We start from the raw sequence: 22500 nt of genomic DNA, 5'->3' as shown, positions 1-22500 counted from the left end.
CCAGGCCAGTTGACATCGCACAGACAGCGAGATGCTTCATTTACAGTTTACATATGTTTTCAAAAACATCCACGAGCTGTAAGACCTGCAAACGTCGATTGTTCAATAACGCACCTTTTTTACGACACGGAACTGTTTTGGAAGTGGACAAACGCAAGAAGAAACGAATGAACAATAATGCCTATCGGATAACAGGAGTCACAAGTGCGATGAGTGGGATAGCTAAATTGTAGCACAATAGTCCATTTCTTGCTATTACTATATGTGGGGTTACACATTGGAATTTGGGACCATGATTGTGGAAACGCGTGGATTACAGTTAGAGGTTGGGATACATTCTGGGATACATTCTGCGGTCAAGACAACGCAAGGTAAGGACACCGGGATATTGGTCCCTATAACAGTTGTCAACCGCGGAGTTTGTTCAGTGACCCTTGGTCGCTGCCTATTCGTGTTTGCTGCGGTACTACTAATAACACAAACATTTGGATTGTATTTTCAAGTGCGTGATGGATGCAATACGAAAAAATAGGCTATATAGTAAGTCGGGGAGACCCCCCTTGGCTTGGTTACAGAATTCTGGCTTACCAATATCACATCCCCCCAACCCCACTGTGCCTGCTCATTCGTTTCTCAGCCTTGAGTTTCTGAACTATAGGCTTCGCCCATTGTTTTACGAGTCAATATTTCGTTTTGCACAAATGGAGCACCCTCGGTTAGATTCTCAAAGTGGTTGGAAAGATTAGACCATTCTTTATTTGTGATTGGCAATGCAGATCATGATTTTCGTGGTAGGGTAAAAAAAACCCTGATTGGGCCATAGGCCTACTTTCATTTGAGATGAGCCTACTGAATGGAATGGGCTATATTTTCCCAGGTCTTTCTTCATAAAGTTTCATAAAATGAACTGGAGGGACTAGTTATCATAATACCTAGATTGCATTTCCTCACCGAAAAAATGCTGGTGTATGCGTGCTCTTAATGCATTCATTGCCCTTCATGCATAGTTGTTGCCCTGCATAGCCACAACACTCTCTAAGGTGACTTGTTTGTTTCATTATGTTTCCATCAGGGCTTGAAAACGAAATTATTTTTCAAACGTTCCGTTCCGAACGGTTCAGGCAAGTTTCAGTTTAACGTTTTCGTTCCTGCAATCGTTCCCCCACAAAAATATCGTTCCTGAACCGGTTCGGAACGAAAAATAACGTTCGTTCTTAACGTTCCTGCAGTGTTTAACGGCCATATTAAGTCTATTTTCGTGGACTTTATCAGACGTACTCATTATTTCCCCTTGATTTACACAGCTATTCTCAAAAATAATAACACACCCAAAAACACTCAGATGGGCTATCCATCCTGGCTATTTAACCGGATGCCTATAATTCTTATCAAAAGTAGCCTATGCCAGCCCAGTAGCGGTGGGTGGATGTTGATTAGGGAGGCACAATACAGAATAGCCAGAGAGAGTTTAAAAAAATAGCCGGAGAGAGTTCCTAAAAAAATCTCTGGAATAGCGCAGGTAAACGTCAGCATAATAAGAGGTGTCGATAGGCATGGATTTCAGTTCTTGCCTAGCTCTATTTAATAGGCCATGATGAGGTTTGCAGCAAGTGAAACGTGTAGCCTAAGTAAAAGGGACACAGTTTGCTCCACAAAAAAATCCCAAACTGTTTTGAGATGTGCACGATGCAAGGGGTCACTAGTTCTAGAGAAGGACAGGTTGCATAGTCTGAAACATCGGATATGCTCTCAGATATCGGCTACCAACCATTCCAGTGCAAGTCCATCACCACAAAACCGGAGACCTTTTGTAGCCTAACAGACAAGCGTCACAAAATAGTAAGAGTTTCCACGTAGTCCATCCCATCAGCCCAGCCCTCTGCACGACAGAAGAGAATAATAACTTAAACAACAACAAATGCGCTGTCTTTCTCTATCCCTGCTTGTTGTCACACGCGACCTACTGTTATTCGTGATGACACCCAGGAAATATTGCGCAATACCGAGGAAACCATCGAAACATTGAGCGGGCCAGCTAACGTCAGCTAGCGTCTGTCCATCTGCCACGAATGACTTTATCCCGCATTGACCACAACAACAGATAAATAAGACGTCCTTGATTACAGCACATAAAACACCAGCTCTCACCTCTCTTCTCTACAACCGACAGTGGGATACACTGCGCACAACAAAAGCACTTCAGTAACTTTAGGACAACATAATTTGCCATAACCGCATTGAACATCGAGGCACTCGGCGGTGCCATTACAAGTAGTAAGCTAAACATGACTTACCCACCAGTTGCCTCTCGAGACGAGCACTCTGCGAATTAGGTTCATCAAATCGCCTATCCAATTCCTTTGCAAATCATAGACTGTATGGTCCAAATACTCTGTCCCTGTAGGAATCCCAACACCGATCTCAAGACATGTTCTCTTTTGCTCTCCATGGTGTCAATATAAAACTCTGTAGGCGGCGGCCTACTGTCCGTGAATGAGACTGAAGAACAGCGCGGGTAAAGTGTCATTTCTCTTACAAAAACTTATTTGATATTGGTGGTCAACAACTTTAGGGCGGGTTTATTAGAGCCAACTTCCAATCACTACGAGAAAGCCAGGAGAACAGACAGTTTAGTTCTAGTTTCCTATCAAAATCTCTGAGGAGAAGCACATCCTAAAATTTACCCAGGAAGTTTCTCCATACAATGCACAGTCGCACTCTGATTGGCCAATGCTCCTCAATATTTTATCAATCGGCGGCAAGAGCTCAGGTGAAGCAAAATGCATGTTTCCCCTCATACACGTCAGTAGCCGAACTAAAAGACTGCTCGTCGCCATGGTTACTCCTCAAACAAAATCGTGCACTTGTATGAAATATAGAGAACGAAAAAAAAAAACGTTATTAACCGGTTTGTGGATTTCAGAATAACGTTTTTGTTCCGGAACACTTGAAGACCATTTCGTTTTCGTTTCCGTTTCCGTTCCTTGTAAAATTCCATAAAATTTCGTTCGTTTTCGGTTTTCGTTTTCGTTCCTTGAACCGGTTCGGAGCCCTGGTTTCCATGTGACATGATGTTGTATTGGCTACAGTATGTGACAATGACTGAAGTGCCATCCAAAAATGGTCTGGCCCATCCGAAACAGAAATTCTGGCGCCGTGGCTGCCCTGTCCTAGGGCCCCGACAACCCCTTTGCCTAGGGCCCCCAAAATCCTAGAAACGGGCCTGCACACACACACACACACACACTCGCACGCACGCACGCACGCACGCACGCACGCACGCACGCACGCACGCACACACACACACACACACACACACACACACACACACAGTTTAGTACTTTTATTTGGATCGCAGCACATTAAAAGTTATACAGACCCAAATACTGATGGAAATCAGAAATCACAGAGTTGCATAGATATGATCATGTTGTTATTCAGTCCAATATTTATGGATAAACACACACACACAAAATCCCCCACGCCTCCATCAAAAAAGTTCCATGTGGGGGAGAGTTGGGAGAGTCACCATTCACTTACTAATGACTCATTATAGCATCAGCTGACTCAGGACAGTCATTACTTACCGTTTAATCCTGCCTGTGACCCTTTAAGGACATTTGTTATGACAAAAAAAGACAGGTATGGAGGGATGTAATACCCAATATGTACAAAAAAACGAATTAGTGTATTAAGTTGGATCTGGCAGCTTTTTTAAGTGCAGTAGTTCAAATGCAAAGCAAGTTACAGACCATTGGCAATCCTGCCATAGACCACTAGTGAGCAGCAGAACACTGGTTGAAAACCCCTGACTTGCGCACACACCAGGCTTGTACGAAATTCCGAATGGAAAGAATTTCAATTCAAAGTAATGCCATAATACGAACACTAGGTGGTGGTGTTCTATGTACTTTCAATGGGTGGTGTAGATTAAATTAAAAGAAATTCAAGGTAATGGTACCACCTAGTGTTCGTATTATGGCATTACTTTGAATTGACATTCTTCCCATTCGGAATTTCGTACAAGCCTGGCACACACACACACACACCAGAGCCGTGAGTGCACACACACACACACACACACACACACACACACACACACACACACACACACACACACACACACACACACACACACACACCATAACTGTATGAATGTAATTAAGACACTAGCAGGCTGCAAAAGATGAATTTCTTTACATGGTGACTATAACAGTGTTTAGTCACTCTTTTGTGTCTTTACTTACCCCAGTAGCTGTAGTTTACAGTCTGGATTCCTGAGTAGAGCAGATATCTTCTTCACTCCTGAGTCTCCAAGTGTATTATCATCCAGATTCAGATCTCCCAGGTGTGAGGGGTTTGACATCAGCGCTGAAGTCAGAGCGCCACAGCCCTCTTCTGTAATACAGCAGTCATTAAACCTGGAGAGAGGGATAGAGAGATGGAGAGATAAAGAAGAGGTGGTAGAAGGGTAAATAATGAGAGACAGAGAGAGCAGGACATTGTTTTGGCACCTTCTGTTACTTAGACCAGGAGGTTTCAACTGGTTCTGGCCCAGGGACCAGCATTCAGTCTAAGCAGTGGTCTACTGTGTGTATGTACACATTCCAGTGAGGGGAGTCCCTCCGACACCAAAGAGTTAACAACTGGTTCTGGCCCAGGGAGTGGAGACTGAGAGGTAGTCTGTGGCCCACTGTGTTTGTATCCATGCTACAGAGGGGGGAGTCCCTTCTACACCTTAGCAAAGAGTTAACATGAGGGACACTGAATAGGAAAACGTCCCCCACACATGAGGGTCACTGAATAGGAAAAGGTCCCCACACATGAGGGTCACTGAATAGCAAAAGGTCCCCACACATGAGGATCACTGAATAGGAAAAGGTCCCCACACATGAGGGACACTGAATAGGAAAAGCCACCCCCCCCCCCCACACACACACACACATGTCATGAGGGTCACTGAAAAGGTCCCCCACACATGAGGGTCACTGAATAGGAGAAGGTCCCCACACATGAGGATCACTGAATAGGAAAAGGTCCCCACACATGTCATGAGGGTCACTGAAAAGGTCCCCACACATGAGGGTCACTGAAAAGGTCCCCACACCCCGTGCTGCCATGAGCATCTATGTTCATGTATTTGAGCAGGTTGTCTCCTGTTCTACAGTCTGTGATTACTTGCTTCATTGGACAGGGTGTGTACCGTATTTTACCTGCCTAACTGAAAAGTAAGTACGAGGTGAAAACTAACCAACCAGCCACCACCCCCTACTACCAATTTAACAGACGAGGAGCCCCCACCTCCAAATAAATGGCTAATACACTGGAGTAGCAAACTATCACATGACATCTTCTGATGAGTCACTAGAATTACCTGTAATATCAAGGAATATATACATACATTTCAATTTAAAGTCATCCTCTGCAGTTTGGGTGAGTTTGCAGGGTGCCTGTGGCATGACTGTCTCACAATCTACACAACAATTTAAACAAATGCTGTTTACGTCCCCTCGCGGTGTTTTTCACCTCAGAGTACCAACGATCAACACAAATGTGAATACTGCTATGTCTCCAGCAGCACGTGAAGTCAGTTTTTCTCATGAGATTTTATCCCCATAATGCTCATTCTACTCCATAAAAAGTTCCATGTGGGGCATTCTGACAGCAGAGTGAGAAAGTGGTCTGGAGAGTCACCATTCACTTACTAATGACTCATTATAGCATCAGCTGACTCAGGACAGTCATTACTTACCTTTTAACCAGGGCTTTGAACCGTTATTTTTTTCCAAACATTCCGTTCCGAACAGAAACGGAATTATAACGTTTCCGGTTCTGAGTTCCACCAATAAATTGACGTTCCCGAACCGGTTAGAACCAAAAAATATTGTTCCCGGAACGGTTAATTTCGTTCCTGTCAGCTGATTACTCCCCATAGGCCTAACTGACGTTAACCAAGAAAGACGGAAGTGCAAATGAGTCAGCCTACATTCAAAACTGTTTATTCAAGCGAATGAAAAGAATATCCTCCAGAATTTTGTCATTCAGGGACGACCTAAGCGGAGAAGCAGAGAATAAACCTCAATGATGAAAATGTGCGCTCCACGCTGACTTGGGTCACGGGGAGCACTATGATGGACATTGTGAGTTTGTGCATATTTTAAGCGGCCAATGATGCCCAATAACGCTGAACATTGTTGGTGCGCTTTACACGCGCTTCCCTGCAATGTCTTACAATAATGCAATGCAAACTCTGTCCTTTTGTATGACAGTGGTTTCTCTTAATTAAGATGTGGAGTGAAGACTTTGTAATCTACAGCTCTCTCTCCATTCAGTCAGAGAATGTCTGATGTCACCAGAGACGGTTTAAATTTAGAATAGAGAATCTTTGATGTCACAAAGGCATGGGCGGAGTGGGAAGAGTATTCCCACCCGGAGAATTTTTCCCTTAGCGGCCCTTTTTACCCCCCCACCAACACCAAAAAAAAATAAAAAAAATAAAAACCAACGCGAACAACATGGTTCCCTAACCAAAAAGACAAAAACCACGAAATCTGCAGTCATAGGTCTACTACATGTGGACATTAGTGTTGTCAAAATATCAACCTGAAGTGGAGAATTGTAGCCTACACTTGATGAAATAGGCCTACACAGCCATCATCACAGTCCAAAGCATTCACCATAGAACATTGCAGGTTAGGCTACATCACGCTACTGTTCCATGAAAATGTGCACTCCACTGTCATTTTGACAGTTTATAGGCCTATTGAAATATCGTTTAAGGAAGACAGGATGAGCACGGGCACAAAGTTTTGAGTGTGGGGATTTTTAGAAGAGTAGGCTATAGCTTACAAAAAGTCTGTCTACATTGTGCAATAAACCCACCATGCAGCAACTAAGCCAAACCTAGGCTACTTCAAAGCACAACCATAAGTCAACAAAATTAATAACCAAACGGTGTAGGCCTACCTTAAAACGCTGTCTTCGTCGCAGCAAATGTCTTTGTTTCTTGCAATTACATTTTAATCCACAGTTTAGGCTACACACCCAGCACTGCTCACATCAGAATCTTGTGTGGTAATTATTTTGTTCCATTTCTTCAGACATTACATAGGCTACATCCTAAATGTGCCACATATAAATATATGTATGATATAACATTATTTCGACTGTAAGGAGATATACCGCTAGTTCTAACAAACCAATGCCATCAAAACATGTACAACGTGTTTTCCTGCTTAGCTGCAGTTCACTTCCTTACCACTTGGTGGAGTCTGTTCGTAACCCAAGTCAATAACCACAGAACAAGTGAATCTGGAGTGGCAGACTGTAAACTGTAACAGTCATGTGGAAATCGGCAGAGGTGTGACCAAGTCACTAATGTGCAAGTCACAAGTAAGTCTCGAGTCTTTCCACTCAAGTCCGAGTCAAGTCACAAGTCAAGACACATCTGACCAAGTCAAGTCCAAGTCCAAGTCGTACCCCAGCCAAGTCAAGTCCAAGTCCAAGTCTCATTTTTTTTCAAGTCCTTAACAAGTCACAAAGGGATTTTCTACTTGGAATCACAATTTCGATCATAAATTCATTAGTATAATAATGAGACCTGAGTAAAAAGATGACAATTACTAAAACAGTTGCTGAGAAATCAGTCTACTGCTTGTGCTGTGTAGCCTATGTAAAATGACATTTAAAATCATTTTTTTTTTCACATAAAAATACATTTCATGTGAATTTGTACTTAAACAAAGGAGCAACCATATGCCAAATATGTACTGTCCAGTGGGCAAATAGTCCTGTTTGCAAGAATGTGTGCGTATGTGTGTGTGTCCGTTCCATCATCTGATGGCATAAACCTACTCCACTACTCCACCCTGGTCTTGGTGGTGGGCCGGTCATATCTAGTCAAGGTTGTAAGTTATACAGACTCTAGCATCATAACGCTAAGGACAGGACTATGGTTAACTTTTTCACTAGGAGCACAGGCAGCGCCGCTGACCGCTTTGGCTGGAAGGTTTTGTCAAGACATTAGGGGGCCATATTACACTTCCGACCTGAAAACGCGGATTCACACTTTCAGCGTACTATGTTTGAATTTACCCACAAAGGCCAAGGGTGAAAGTAGTAGCCTATTCATGTCTTACAGGTGCTACCAAACCTCCCCCCCTCTCTTTACTGTAGTGTAACACTCGACTAATGTAAACATTTTGGTTTGGCTTTAAAAGACGCCATTTTCCCTAAGGTACCATATTAAGCTCATCATTCTCATCAAGATATGACATACAGCAGGGGTAATCAAATTTCTTTTTTTTTAATTGAGCCCTGTGTGTGTGTGTGTGTGTGTGTGTGTGTGTGTGTGTGTGTGTGTGTGTGTGTGTGTGTGTGTGTGTGTGTGTGTGTGTGTGTGTGTGTGTGTGTGTGTGCGTGCGTCTGGGGAGTGGGGCTACACATGTGAGACAGGATGATGAGTTAATAGCACAGCTCAGCAGGCAGCCCTGTCTCAGCTGGTCCATGATGTTCACTTCATCCCATTATCTGTGAACCAAAAGCTGAGCATTGACAGTGTCATAACTGTGAACCCACCAATGAGCACATGCATGGTGCAGCACTAGGCTATAGTCTATAGTAGACACTTGTCCATATGGGCTAAGAAATGAGGACAAAGTAGGCCTAGTTAGTTGGATTAAATTCCTGGTAAAGTAATGATGAATTTCCTGAATTTCCCCTGGGGATCAATAAAGTTACTCTACTACTCTACTCTACTCTACTATTGTTGAAGCTGATATCGGCATTGTGGCTTTCCCCCTCACATTCTCGCCGCAATGGCCCATCACCAACCATTTTTACTGCGTCACAGTCCAAGTTAACTAGAACTTCGTTTGCACAGTCATTAATCCACATCTTGTTAATTATATTAGGCTACTAGACTATTCGCCAGCACGCTGTCAATTAAACATGGCGTTAGCGCTGCAGAATGTCAGTTATGGCAACGAGGCAACCTTCTGCGCTTCTACAGTGTAGGAAGAAGGAAGGTGTGTAATGCCCTATCCAACATTTCGCTCTCATTTTTCCCGAACGAATATGCGCCTCGCGCCATGCTCTCGTCTCCCTGTTCTCCCCAATCGCCCTCTCCTCCCCCACAAAGGCACTTGTATGCTGTTCATGCCTCTTCAAAAATGTTAAGTTCACCGTCCAGGTCATAGATTGTAGCCAAACAAAGTTCTGCTTCTATGTTTCCTAATTTTTGTTAATTTGGAAAACAGGGTTACATCCCAGTTCTCCAGTGATGGCGTCGTGTAGCTCTAACGTGTCATTTCCAAGCAGCGGTAATTGCGACTCCAAACTCCCCCAAAATACCAAACAAAGCATGTAGTTCGAACTGTGAGAAACATAAGATAAAGCGGTGTCGACACCACGAGATACAAGGTTCGCGCGCGCAATGATTGGGCTGAGAGCAGCACGCGAGAGGGAACATGCCTTTTATCCACGGGAGCCGACCCATGCCCATTGCGCTGCTCAGCAGTAGCTTGCGACCTCTACCTCGCATTACATTTAAACTTCACGATAGGCTGCATTAAAGATTGCGTTTGAACTGATGTGGCTGACATGATAGTGGGTCAAGGCTGAGTTTTAAAACTTTCAAGGAACAGGTATGGTATTATCTTACCATTTGACATAATGATACTGCTGCTCTGCTTTCAGCTGGCTGAGGCGGTATTCCAGGAATCAAAGATAGCTCTGGTGTCCTTAGAAATGTTTCGATTCAAGTCATCGAACAACAAGCAGTGAGGTTCGGGGCGCATAGCTTGTTTATAGCCCTCAAGCGCAAGCTTTGCGGGAAGCAGCTTGCGCTTAGTTTCTTCAAAGTTTTTCCAATAGCCATGAAGTATTCCTCATCTCGCGCCTTGACCAATTATTTGACAATTTTGGTCGTTTGTCTTGTCTCTTTGCAAGACTGTCATGAATATAGGCTGTAGGCTAAATTATTTCCCTTTGGAACCATTCACCCAGCATCTAAAGTAGGCAACCGGTGGAGCTCTTTTGATGGATGCAAGACCACTCTGCTCGCCTATTTTCGATTGCATGCTGGAAGACTAAGACATGTAGCCTATAAACGTGTCTTTTTGTATTGATTCTAATACTCAACCGATAGTGGCTGGTCAATGCAAAGAATGTTACCGAGAGGTTACTCTTTCTGAGAAGCGCGAGCTTAACATGCATTTTCAGCGCGTGGAGTTGTGGTCGTGATATAGCCCTGGGATATCAAGCCATAGCCTACGGACACATCCTGGGTTGGGGGAAACTTAAAAGCAGGCCATATTCGTAACGTTTACCTCGCCACATATCCATCATAACATGGTTTTGTCCGCGATGGTGGAAATTATTCGCAAGGCTGAACTTCACTTTGAAGTGACTGACTCGCAAGCATGTTGTGTGTGGGAGCGGAACATACTGTAACTGCCTTCGGGGGCTGAAGGCAAGCGCATTCATAAAGGACAGGGAAAGCAAAACGGATAGGCGTACTCTTTTATAAAACAACAATAGATTAAGTCCTGTGGTTCGGTTATGTCAGCAGTGTGTGCTTTTTTATTTCAACTGCTTAAATAGCCTAATGTTCAACAATCAATGTCCATCACCATTTAGCTAAAATATTTAGACAATTGGTTCTCACTGAATTTCTGTCGTAAGCGAGGGGCGAGAGAGCGAGAGCTTCACGTGTGTAGCTTACATACGCGTGTTGCACATCACAGCGCCCCACCACACACACTTCCTACATTGAACATTGATAGAAAATATTTGTTGATCACAGTGCAAACTTCCATAGCCTACCCTATTAAGAATGCAAAATGAGTTGGGGCTGAGAGGGAGATAAATTAACTTCCGCGATGGTTTAAAATGTAGGCTATGTTTGTTCTGGAGACTCGCAAATGGTGTTTCACTGTTGCCACTGGTCGCCGCGTCCGGCCGCATCTGGCCGCCAATGGCATAGCACTGCTTAGGACAATGACGTGATTCAAACAAAGAATGTGGGCGGGCTGTTGCATTCTGAAAACAAGGGTTGGACTTGTACTTTTTTTTTAGACCCAACATGGCAAGTCACGCCAAGTCATTGGAAGTTACAACTGTCAAGTCCAAGTCGAGTCCCGAGTCAAAGGCGTGCAAGTCGAGTCGAGTCGCAAGTCCTTTCTGATCTTGAAATTTCAAGTCGCAAGTCTTCACACGCGCTGACTCGAGTCAGACTCGAGTCCAAGTCACTGGACTCGAGTCCACATGTCTGGAAAATAAATCACAACTTACTAATATTTCCATTCCTTGGTAACCAATCTAAATATCACAGGTTCTTGAAATACTGAAAACGAAACTATGTTACTAAGATCTAGTAAACTTCCGCGATCTACGGTGTATGAACATTATCAGTAGAGAAGGGGTGTGGCCAATTTACTGTTTGACACCGTCACTGAGGTATTGCGGTCGGGTAGACGGTATATATACTGGTGAGTCAGCTATTCTGTGAATAAGAATTCAATGGCAGTTCATTAGCCTTTGTTCTGACATAGAAACACTTTGGGGCCAGCTGAGAACATAATGTGGCGAAACACTTTAGGGCCGGCTGAGAATATATTACGGCCGCTATAATAAATTTCGCGGCCGCGGCCCACCGGGACAAGTCCCCGATCTCCCGATGGCCACTCCGCGCCTGCACAAAGGACATGAACCTCAGCCGTCATGGTAACGTGCGTAGGAAAATAATGACTTTTTTTTTAGTTTGAGGAACGGTATTAACCGGTATTAACCGGTTACCATTATTTTAAATAAGTGTTCCCGTTCCAGAACATAAAAAATAATAACGTTTCTGGTTTCGTTTCTGTTCCCTGTAAAATACAAAAAGTTCCTGGTTTTCGTTTTCGTTCCTTGAACCGGTTCGAAGCCCTGCTTTTAATCCTGCCTGTGACCCTTTAAGGACATTTGTTCCTTTAAGGCGAGACACGGCAGGTGAAATATCGATTTTTTCATGCCCTGGTCAAATTTGAGATTTTGGGCTAATTTGCATCTTTAACTTGTTATCTTTCATATTACCATAGAGAAAACGTTAAAATTACACATTTAAGTGTCTGTTTCAGCACATTTTGTTCAACCGCGGCATCCATTTTCGCCTAAATTTACCAAGAATTCTGCCTTTGACCGCATTCCGCGTCTTGTCTTTTTGCACGACATCTGTCATGTCTGGTATGGTTTTAAAGCACTGAGTTTCGGCCAGAAGGCTGCGTTATCCAAATATGGGCATTTCCTTTATTTTCAGCAACCAATCCTGACTCTCTGAAGGGGGGTTTAGATGACTAAAGTAGATTCATTGGCTGGCGGTGCTTCTCTGCTAACGTGATTCGCCCAGTGCCTCACGTGTTGTCTTTTTGACATTTCTGTCTTAGCTTGCTGCGGGAACTTCAAAATATCTTTGCTGTACGAAACAGTTTACAAAAAGAAAGACACAATTGTGTTTAGCAAGGTCCGTGATAATATATCAGCCGGCCGAATTGGCACATAATCGTCCAGGGAACAGCACGTGCGGTCGTAAGTTGTTTGCAAACTGTGAGGAGTGCGAGACCTAGCAGGTCCGTCTCTCATCTAAATGAGATGATAATGATCATCTGTGTCCTAACTATGCCGAATCGGATCGGTCAATAAACAGTCATCCAAACAACCAGGGCTTTTGCAGTAGTCTGCTTCTGAGTGCAACAGTTGTAAAGCAAAGGGTGGTTACAGGCGACATGCGTCCACACGACTGCAGACCTGTGGAGATGTCGCCTTCGATGTAAAAGTGCGCACAGCACTTTTGGCACACGATTTGGGCATGAGTTATACTGCGCTGAATAAGATCAGCACAGCACTTTTGGCACACGATTTGGGCATGAGTTATGCTGCGCTGAATAAGATCAGCAAGGTTTTGGGGATACTCATGAGCGGCGTGACGTTTTCCATGTGCGCTACGCCCATTTGTGGGGGAAAGCAGGCAATGCAAGTCAATTGGTGATGTTGGGGTTTAATAAACGAAAGATACGGACCTGTAGACTAGTGTTGTTCACGCGCAACATGCCAAAAACGTGTTGTGTTGCCGGCTTTTCAAATAATATAGCCAAACAGCCGTGGCTGAAGCATGGAACGTCTTCATTAAGGCTATCTGATGTAGCATGTAAGTCAATGAGACATTCGGTTTGTTTTCACCCATAAAGGGGCGTAACGCAAATTTAAGAGCAAAGTACCCGGATGGCCGTTCATGAGTATCCCTTCCCTTCATTTGAAGATGTACCAGCGACATGACAAAAGAGTCTACAAAAGGCTACAGGTATCCTAGGTTACAGAAAGATGAATGATTACAGAGTTGATGATAATAATGTAGGCCTAGTAATAATAATATGTAGCCTACAGTATTAGGTAGGATGTAGACCTACACATTATTATGACAGGTAGGCCTAAGTAGGCTATGTTACACCACTAGTAGTAAACATAACAAAATATAATATTAGATTAGGCTAAAATAAGTAATTTGACAATAGCCTACAATTTCATGAATGCAAAAAAACATTCAGAGTAACAACATGGCATAACAAAAAAAAAGATCTGTTTTCAATGCAAAAAAAAAATCATAGACACAATCCTAAAAGCAGCAGAATTGGAGGACAGGATTGCCTGTCAGGGGTCTCTCCAGTTCCTTCACCCTAAAAAAAGTGCATTATAGGCCTAATAGGCCTATATCTGGTGTGCACTTCATCTGAGAACATGCAATGATATCTCTGACTTCATACCCTCAATGTTACCATGTGAGGTTGTACAAAACAAACAAACAAACAAAACAAAAAAATAAAAATAGACCTTGGCTATTTACTGGCCCGGTGATGTGCACAGGCTTTTCCATGAGACAGAAGTATCCCAATTTCGTTTTATCATGTAGGCTGTTGCAAAACACTGGCATCTAGCAAATAAAGACCATTACAAGTCATAGAGAGTACATAACAAGTTACAAGTATATTAAAATGTTCCTATTTCTAAAGGCAGCCTAGCAGCAAGCATTCGGTTTGTCCATAAGCCTAAGCCAACCTTGTCATGTCATTGGGTAAGCGGTTAAGGTGTCAGACTTGTAGCCCAAAGGTTGCCGGTTCGACTCACGACCCGCCAGGTTGGTTAGGGGAGTAATTAACCAGTGCTCTCCCTCATCCTCCTCCATGAGCTACCATGAGCATGATACTGTCCCACCGCACTGCTCCCTTGGGGCGCCATTGATGGCTGCCCCCTTGCACGGGTGAGGCATGAATGCAATTTCGTTGTGTGCAGTGATCACTTGTGTGCTGTGGAGTGCTGTGTCACAATGACAATGGGTAAATCAATGATAATTATAGGCCTACTTAAACCATAATAGATATAAAAAATAAACATACTTTATATAACTGCAGTCACAAATGAGTAGGCCTATACTGGACGGTACGTTGTAACAATAGTTGTTCTGTCAAATAGGCCTAGATAGGCCTATAATCAATTTCAGCCTAATCATTCAAGGCCCTTTCATGTGTTCTTTAGGGGATTTTATGGTCAGTAATAAATGTTTAGAGAGCTTAAAATGAACTTCTGATGCTATAACATCCATGGACCTACTCCATAGTTTGTGTGATTTTTAATCGGGCCGTTTCAGAGGTCTGTTACGGCCTATACTAACACATTGGTATACCCAAATTAGAGTGTTTTTAATAAGATATGGCTAAACTACAACAGTTAAATATTAAAAATGCACTAAATGCTACATCCAAAGTATTTTCAACATGAGTACTATATAAATAATATGAGTAATCAACTGGTAAAGTTTCAATAGTCATGTGTACGTTCATTATGATGGGCCTCTGCACCTTAGTATCATGATCCGTCATTGAGTAACAACACAGCCTAAAAGGCCAAGAAACCCCTGTAGGAGCTAGAAGAGGGTCTGACATATGGTGCTTGGCATGGGCATGCAGACTACACATTTATTGTAATGAATTATGCTGTGTTAAGTTGTTGATGATGATGTAATCCACTTTTTCCCCCCATACAAATCTTTGAAGGCCGTTTTCTCAAAATGTGTTTTTTCTCCCGCTCTGTGCGACGAATCTCCACTTTCGCTCAACCAATCTGTTCCATACTTTACAGTCTTATTCCAAGCAATGTTGTGAATGTTTATTCAGAGGGATTTGTTGATATGTCATTCATGGCCTGATTTATTTGACATTATTTGCATAAAAATAGGCCAAAATCGCATTTTTAAAGGCTATTAGCAGTATTTTCTGATTTACTGGATAACAAAAGGAGATAACCATAATTCCCTCTGAACATATGTTTGTATGTACTATATTAATAAAATAAAAAAGGAATTTTGAAGCTGGCATTTTCAGGTGGTCAGATCCGTTGCATCAAAAATTATGCAAATTAGCGCATATTTAATTAGATAATAGCCTAATTAGCATATTTAAACATAAAATATAGAAAACTTGTAATACATTTTTTTCTCCAATTTAAATGAGTGATCAACTGGTAAAGTTTCATATTGATATCTGCAAGTTAAAAAAAATACACCTACAGTGTCTCGCCTTAAGGACATTTGCTATGAAACGAAAACTGGTAGGGAGGGATGTAATACCCACCAAGTACTAAAACACTCATTGGTACGTTGAGCTGGATCTGGCAACACACACACACAAACACACACACACACACACACACACACACACACACACACACACACACACACAGGGATTGGGAGATGCTTGCTGCATTACTGCATGTGCAAAACTGTGTGTGATCGAGTGCACATATTTACTAGAGTACTGTCTGAGCAGCAATGCACCATATCACACTGTGCACCTTATGTCAGATGTGTAAACCTGACATAACATACACATGGCAACATATTCACCATATTCATGTGTGTATCCTGCAGCAAGTATAGTATACCCCGGCCATAGAGGGATGGGAGACAATGAGAGATAAGAAGCCAAGTTCACACACACATGCAGGCGCACACACACATAACTAAACACAAACACACTGGAATGGACACACACATCAGCTGCTGCACCCCCCCCCCCCACACACACACACACATTACATCGTATTGTTTCCATGATGAACTATAATACTGCATGCAAAGCTGACATAACATGCACATGGCAACATATTCACACATGTGTGTATCCTGCAGCAAGTACAGTATACCCCGGGCCATAGAGGGATGGGAGACAATGAGAGACAAGAAGCCAAGTTCACACACACACACACACACACACACACACACACACACACACACACACACACACACACACACACACACACACACACACACACACACACACACACACACACACACAGTGAGACACGAACACACACACACACACACACACACACACACACACACACACACACCTAAACACAAGCACACTGGAATGGACACACACACCAGCTGCTGCTCAACCCAAAACACACACACACACACACACACACACACACACACACACACACACACACACACACACACACACACACACACACACACACACACACACACACACACACACACACACACACATTCCATCTTATTCGTTCCTTGATGAACTATAATAGTGTTTAGTGTGCTTCCTCACACACTCTTTGGTGTCATTACTTACGCCAGTGTCTGTAGTTTACAGCTTGGCATCCTGAGTAGAGTAGAGATCTGCTTCACTCCAGAGTCTCCAAGTTTATTGTTATTCAGATACAGCTCTGTCAGGTGTGAGGGGTTTGAAATCAGCGCTGAAGTCAGATCAGCACAGCCCTCTTCTGTTATACTGCAGGACTCCAGCCTGGAGAGAGAGAGAGAGAGATGGAGAGATAAAGAAGAGGTGGTAGAAGGATACATAATGAGAGACAGAGAGAGCAGGACATTGTTTTGGCACCCTCTGTTACTTAGACCAGGAGGTTTCAACTGGTTCTGACCCAGGGACCACCATTCAGACTAAGCAGTGGTCTACTGTGTGTATGTACACATTCCAGTGAGGGGAGTCCCTCCGACACCAAAGAGTTAACATCTGGTTCTGGCCCAGGGGGTGGAGACTGAGAGGTAGTCTGTGGCCCACTGTGTTTGTATCCATGTTACAGAGGGGGGAGTCCCTTCTACACCTTAGCAAAGAGTTAACATGAGGGTCACTGAATAGGAAAAGGTCCCCACACATGAGGGTCACTGAATAGGAAAAGGTCCCCACACATGAGGGTCACTGAACAGGAAAAGGTCCCCTCCCCCCACACATGAGGGTCACTGAATAGGAAAAGGTCCCCACACATGAGGGTCACTGAATAGGAAAAGGTCCCCACACATGAGGGTCACTGAATAGGAAAAGGTCCCCACACATTAGGGTCACTGAATAGGAAAAGGTCCCCACACATGAGGGCCACTGAAAAAGAAAAGCCCCCCCCCCCCCCCCACACACACACACACACACATGTCATGAGGGTCACTGAATAGGAAAAGGTCCCCCACACATGAGGGTTACTGAGTAGGAAAAGGTCCCCACACATGAGGGTCACTGAATAGGAAAAGGTCCCCACACATGGGGGTCACTGAAAAGGTCCCACACATGTCATGAGGGTCACTGAAAAGGTCCCCACACCCCGTGCTGCCATGAGCATCTATGTTCATGTATGTGAGCAGGTTGTCTCCTGTTCTACAGTCTGTGATCACTTGCTTCATTGGACAGGGTGTATACCATATGTTACCTGCCTAACTGAAAAGTAAGTACGAGGTGAAAACTAACCAACCAGGCACCACCCCCTACTACCAGTTTAATAGATGAGGAGCCCCCACCTCCAAATAAATGGCTAATACACTGGAGTAGCAAACTATCACATGATATCTTCTGATGAGTCACTAGAATTACCTGTAATATCAAGGAATATACATATAGTCTAGGCAATGGGTGCAATATAATGGGAGAATCGCTCGGAAGGTGATAAAAGCGTGAAACTTGGCACAAATGTTCATTAGGACATGCTTATTAATTTCAGGGGTGGAGCCACTCAGAATTCAGCGTTGCCTAGCAACGGTTGCTAGGTGAAGCATCTTCCTTAACAACCAGCATCAGAAATACAGTTCCCAGCAATTTTGTGGTGTTATGATGTCTAAATATTGACTCCTTGCCCTAATATTACTTAATATCAGGGGTGGAGCCACTCAGAATTTAATTCTGCCTAGCAACCGTTGCTAGGTAAAGCATCTTTCTTAGCAACCAGCATCAGTAGTGCAGTTCCCAGCAGTTTTGTGATTTTATGATGTGTAAATATTAACTCCTTGCCCAAATATCACTAAATATCAGGGGTGGAGCCACTCAAAATCCAATGTTGCCTAGCAACAGTTGCTAGGTAAAGCATCTTCATTAGCAACTAGCATCAGTAATACATTTCCCAGCAATTTTGTTGTTGTCTAAATATTGACTCCTTGCCCTAATATCACTAAAATAATGCATCATAATGCTTTAAATACTGCAATATTATGACCTTTCATAATCAATTACCTTTCCTGAGCAACAAACATCAACAACACAGTTTTTAATCAGTTCTGTGGTGTGATATGTGTATCTTGACTTCGCTATATCACTGTATTAATACATTAAAAGGTTAAATAGCAAATGGGGCATTGTGACTGCTTTGGTGTCATTCTAGAAACCACAAAGCATTGCAATTATGTGAATATTATTCTCACTTAAGTTCTTCTTGAACACATTTGTAGTAATGAGGGGCTTTAAGTGTCACTTCCAGTCAGGCCTCTCTTTATTTCACTGCATTTTACATGTGCCTACTGCATACTGATCATTCAGAGCACAAAATTACAACTTTGGAAAGAAAGATGCCTGCATGAACAACATCATTTGCCTGTGTTGTGTCAAATGACAAAGTGATTATTGACATGCATACCTAGGAAATAATTATAAAATCCTAAATGGACTATGTGTTACAAATCATTTAGACAACTGTAACATGTTTTCAAAATGAATGGAGTCTGTCTAAAATGATATGGTTTAATAGCAGCAGATTATAGTCATGAAATGCAAAAAAGGTTTTTCTCTTAACCAATAGTTGTCAGGTTAGCAGTTGGTTACAATAATGGGTACTGGTTGCCTATTGCTGTATTAATATATAATTACTTTTTGTATATTCCAAATATCCAAATTTAAAACTAACAAACTATGTATGTGCTGTTACACTAGTCTGGACACACACATAATTCTTGTGATGAACAAAATTTTGCTTTGTGGATTTATAAAAGTACTCTAACTCGAACTGACTGATTTTCAGGGCTGTAGTCAAGTCCACCTTTGTAGAGTCCAAGACAAGTCCAAGACCAGTACTAGTCAAGTCCGAGACAAGTCCGAGTCCAAAGAGGTTCGAGTCCGAGACAAGACCGAGTCCAAAAAGATTCGAGTCCAAGTCAAGTCCGAGTCACATGTCGGTCAGTGTTTGACAATGAAAACGATGAATGTCAATAGTGTGAACCTTAGAAGATAACCTAGGCCTATATGGCATGGATGTGAAGACAAACTTGTTTGTTATTGGATTTCAAGCTCCACTTTACAATCTATGATGGCCAGTGTTCTAAACAAAACTTAATGACAGACCCGGCGAGTCCAAAAGCCTAATTTGGCAAGACCATTGTCCGAGTCCAAGACAAGTCCGAGTCCAAACAATACCGAGTCCGAGACAAGTCCAAGTCCATAAAAAAACGGACTTGAGACCGGACTCGGGCCGAGTCCGGACTCGAGTACTACAGCCCTGCTGAATTTTGCCTTCAAGTCACATTGTCTATGTATTGATGGTTTATATGGGCCAACTGTAATACAAATTTGCAAAGATCTTGCGAGCCTAATGGCCGAAGTGGTTCCGTGGACCAAATTTGGTCCCCTGGCCTGAGTTTCACATCCTTGTCTTAACCCATTGACAGTATATATTTACTGTCAATGTCTTAACCTAATTCTTACAGTATTTACACTGAACCTCTATCAAATGGAATAGAAGCGCTGTACTGTTTCTCTATCCAAAAACCTACTGACGTACCATTCAATCATTAACCTGATTATTGCAATGTGTACAAAATATACAATTTCACTGCCAAGTGCTTAGCTTATGCGATGCGTATTGTTACAGTCATCTTTCTGTGACAGTTAATGACAGTTCCTGGGGCTCAAACTCTCTTCAGCCATATATGAAGGTGTGGAACTTAACCTTAACCTTAATGTGCTGAATCTAGACAAAAACAGACAATCTGGGTTTGAATGAGTGCTTAAGCCACTGCTGCCTACACAGTATCAGTTGTGTTGTCTTAGCCTGGGAAATCCTATGTTGCTTTGCACATTCTGGAAAAGTCTGAAAAGCTTGCATGGATTCTATCCCTCAGCGAGGCAACTAGATTTCGGGGGCCAATCAGCAAGAGGGGAGGGGTGGAAAGATGATGACGTGTATTACAGTACTTGACAAACGGAAGCTTTCAGTTTGTTTCAATATACAGTAACTGACACAAAGGCTATGGGCTACATATAGACCAAATGATAATACTTAATGATAACAGCAAATAAATGGCCGTTAGCAATCGCAAACCACTCCTCTCTATGAGAAATCAGTAGGCAGTCTACAGACCATATCTAACTTGTGGTATGGTCTGGTGTGAACCCAGCAAGCATTGTCTATGGTTATTATCTGAATTGTATGTGTTTTACTGTCAGGAATTCCTAAATGTTATATGTTGTCAGGCAATTGCCTTTTTCTTTGGATACAGGAATAGCAACTGTAAAATTGTATGAGTGTTTAAACTCTCTTTAATTTAGATGAGCACAATACAAGAACGAGTTAGAATGGCAAGAATAACAAACAGGAAATTATCTCCGATATTGAAGGTATATCAACTCTTTAACCATTATTGCAGTGATATTAGGACAAGAACTCTAGATTCTGACATCATGACACCACAAAAGTACTAAGAAACTATCAGTGATGCTGGTTGCCAAGGAAAATGGTTTGCATAGCAACCATTACTATGCAACATTGAATTCTGAGTGGCTCCACCCCTGAAACTGATAGGCATGTCCTAATGAACAAGGGCAGACATAATGACGCCACAAAAGTGAAAAGAAACTCTATCCGTGATGCTGGTTGCTAAGGAAAATGTTTTGCCTAGCAACCGTTGCTATGCAACATTGAATTCTGGGTGGCTCCACCCTTGAAACTGATAAGCATATCCTAATGAACAAGGACAGACATCATGACACCACAAAAGTGCTAAGAAACTCTATCTGTGATGCTGGTTGCTTAAGAAAATGCTTTGCCTAGCAACCGTTGCTATGCAACATTGAATTCTTGGTGGCTCCACCCCTGGAATTGATAAGCATGTCCTAATGAACACTTGTGCCAAGTTTCATGCTTTTATCACCTTGCGAGCGATTTTTTCACCCATTGCCTAGACTACTATCAACTTAAAGTTGCCTTCTGCAGTTTGTGTGAGTTTGCGGGGTATGCCTGCGGCATGCCTGTCTCAATATCTACACAATAATTTAAACAAATGCTGTTTAAGTCCCCTCGCGGTGTTAATGTTTTTCATCTCAGAGTACCAACAATCAACACAAATGTGAATACCGCTATGTCTCCAGCAGCACGTGAAGTCAGTTTTTCTCATGAGATTTTATCCCCATGATGCTCATTCTACTCCATAAAAAGTTCCATGTGGGGAATTCTGACAGCAGAGTGTGAAAGTGGTCTGGAGAGTCACCATTCACTAACTAATGACTCATTATAGCATCAGATGACTCAGGACAGTCATTACTTACCTTTTAATCCTGCCTGTGACCCTTTAAGGACATTTGTTCATTTAAGGACATTTGCTATGAAACAAAAACTGGTATGGAGGGATGTAATACCCACCAAGTACTAAAACACTCATTGGTACGTTGAGCTGGATCTGGCAACACACACACACAAACACACACACGCACACGCGCACACGCACACGCACGCACACACACACACACACACACAGGGATTGGGAGATAGGCCCAGGATATGCTTCCTGCGTGACTGTGTGTGCACAACTGTCTGTGACTGTGTGCACATATTTACTAGAGTGCTGTCTGAGCAGCAATGCACCATATTGCAGCGTGTGCCTTGTGTCAGGTGTCCTACTGCATGCAAAGCTGACATAACATACACATGGCAACATGTTCACACATGTGTGTATCCTGCAGCAAGTACAGTATAGAGGGATTGGAGACAATGAGAGACCAGAGGGCAAGTTCACACACACACACACACACACACACACACACACACACACACACACACACACACACACACACACACACACACACACACACACACACACACACACAACACACACACACACACACGTGCACTGCACATATACAGGTGCACACACACACACACACACACACAGACACACACACACACACACAG

At 42.9% G+C, this 22500-nt stretch overlaps 1 protein-coding gene across 1 annotated transcript in view; it reads right to left on the bottom strand.

Annotated features, from left to right (window-relative positions):
* Positions 1-4243: 4243 nt before the first annotated feature.
* Positions 4244-22500, bottom strand: part of LOC134443435 (ribonuclease inhibitor-like) — a 29660-nt gene continuing 11403 nt past the window's right edge. Inside the window, exon 5 of the mRNA XM_063193224.1 lies at positions 4244-4421. Within this exon, the coding sequence (XP_063049294.1) occupies positions 4244-4421 (178 nt within the window). The remainder of the gene's footprint in view (positions 4422-22500) is intronic.

The sequence above is a fragment of the Engraulis encrasicolus genome, unplaced genomic scaffold, assembly GCF_034702125.1.
Source record: "Engraulis encrasicolus isolate BLACKSEA-1 unplaced genomic scaffold, IST_EnEncr_1.0 scaffold_31_np1212, whole genome shotgun sequence".
In the NCBI taxonomy this organism is placed as follows: Eukaryota; Metazoa; Chordata; class Actinopteri; order Clupeiformes; family Engraulidae; genus Engraulis; species Engraulis encrasicolus.
Note: the sequence above shows the minus strand (reverse complement) of the source record. Positions and strands in the feature narration are given on the sequence as shown.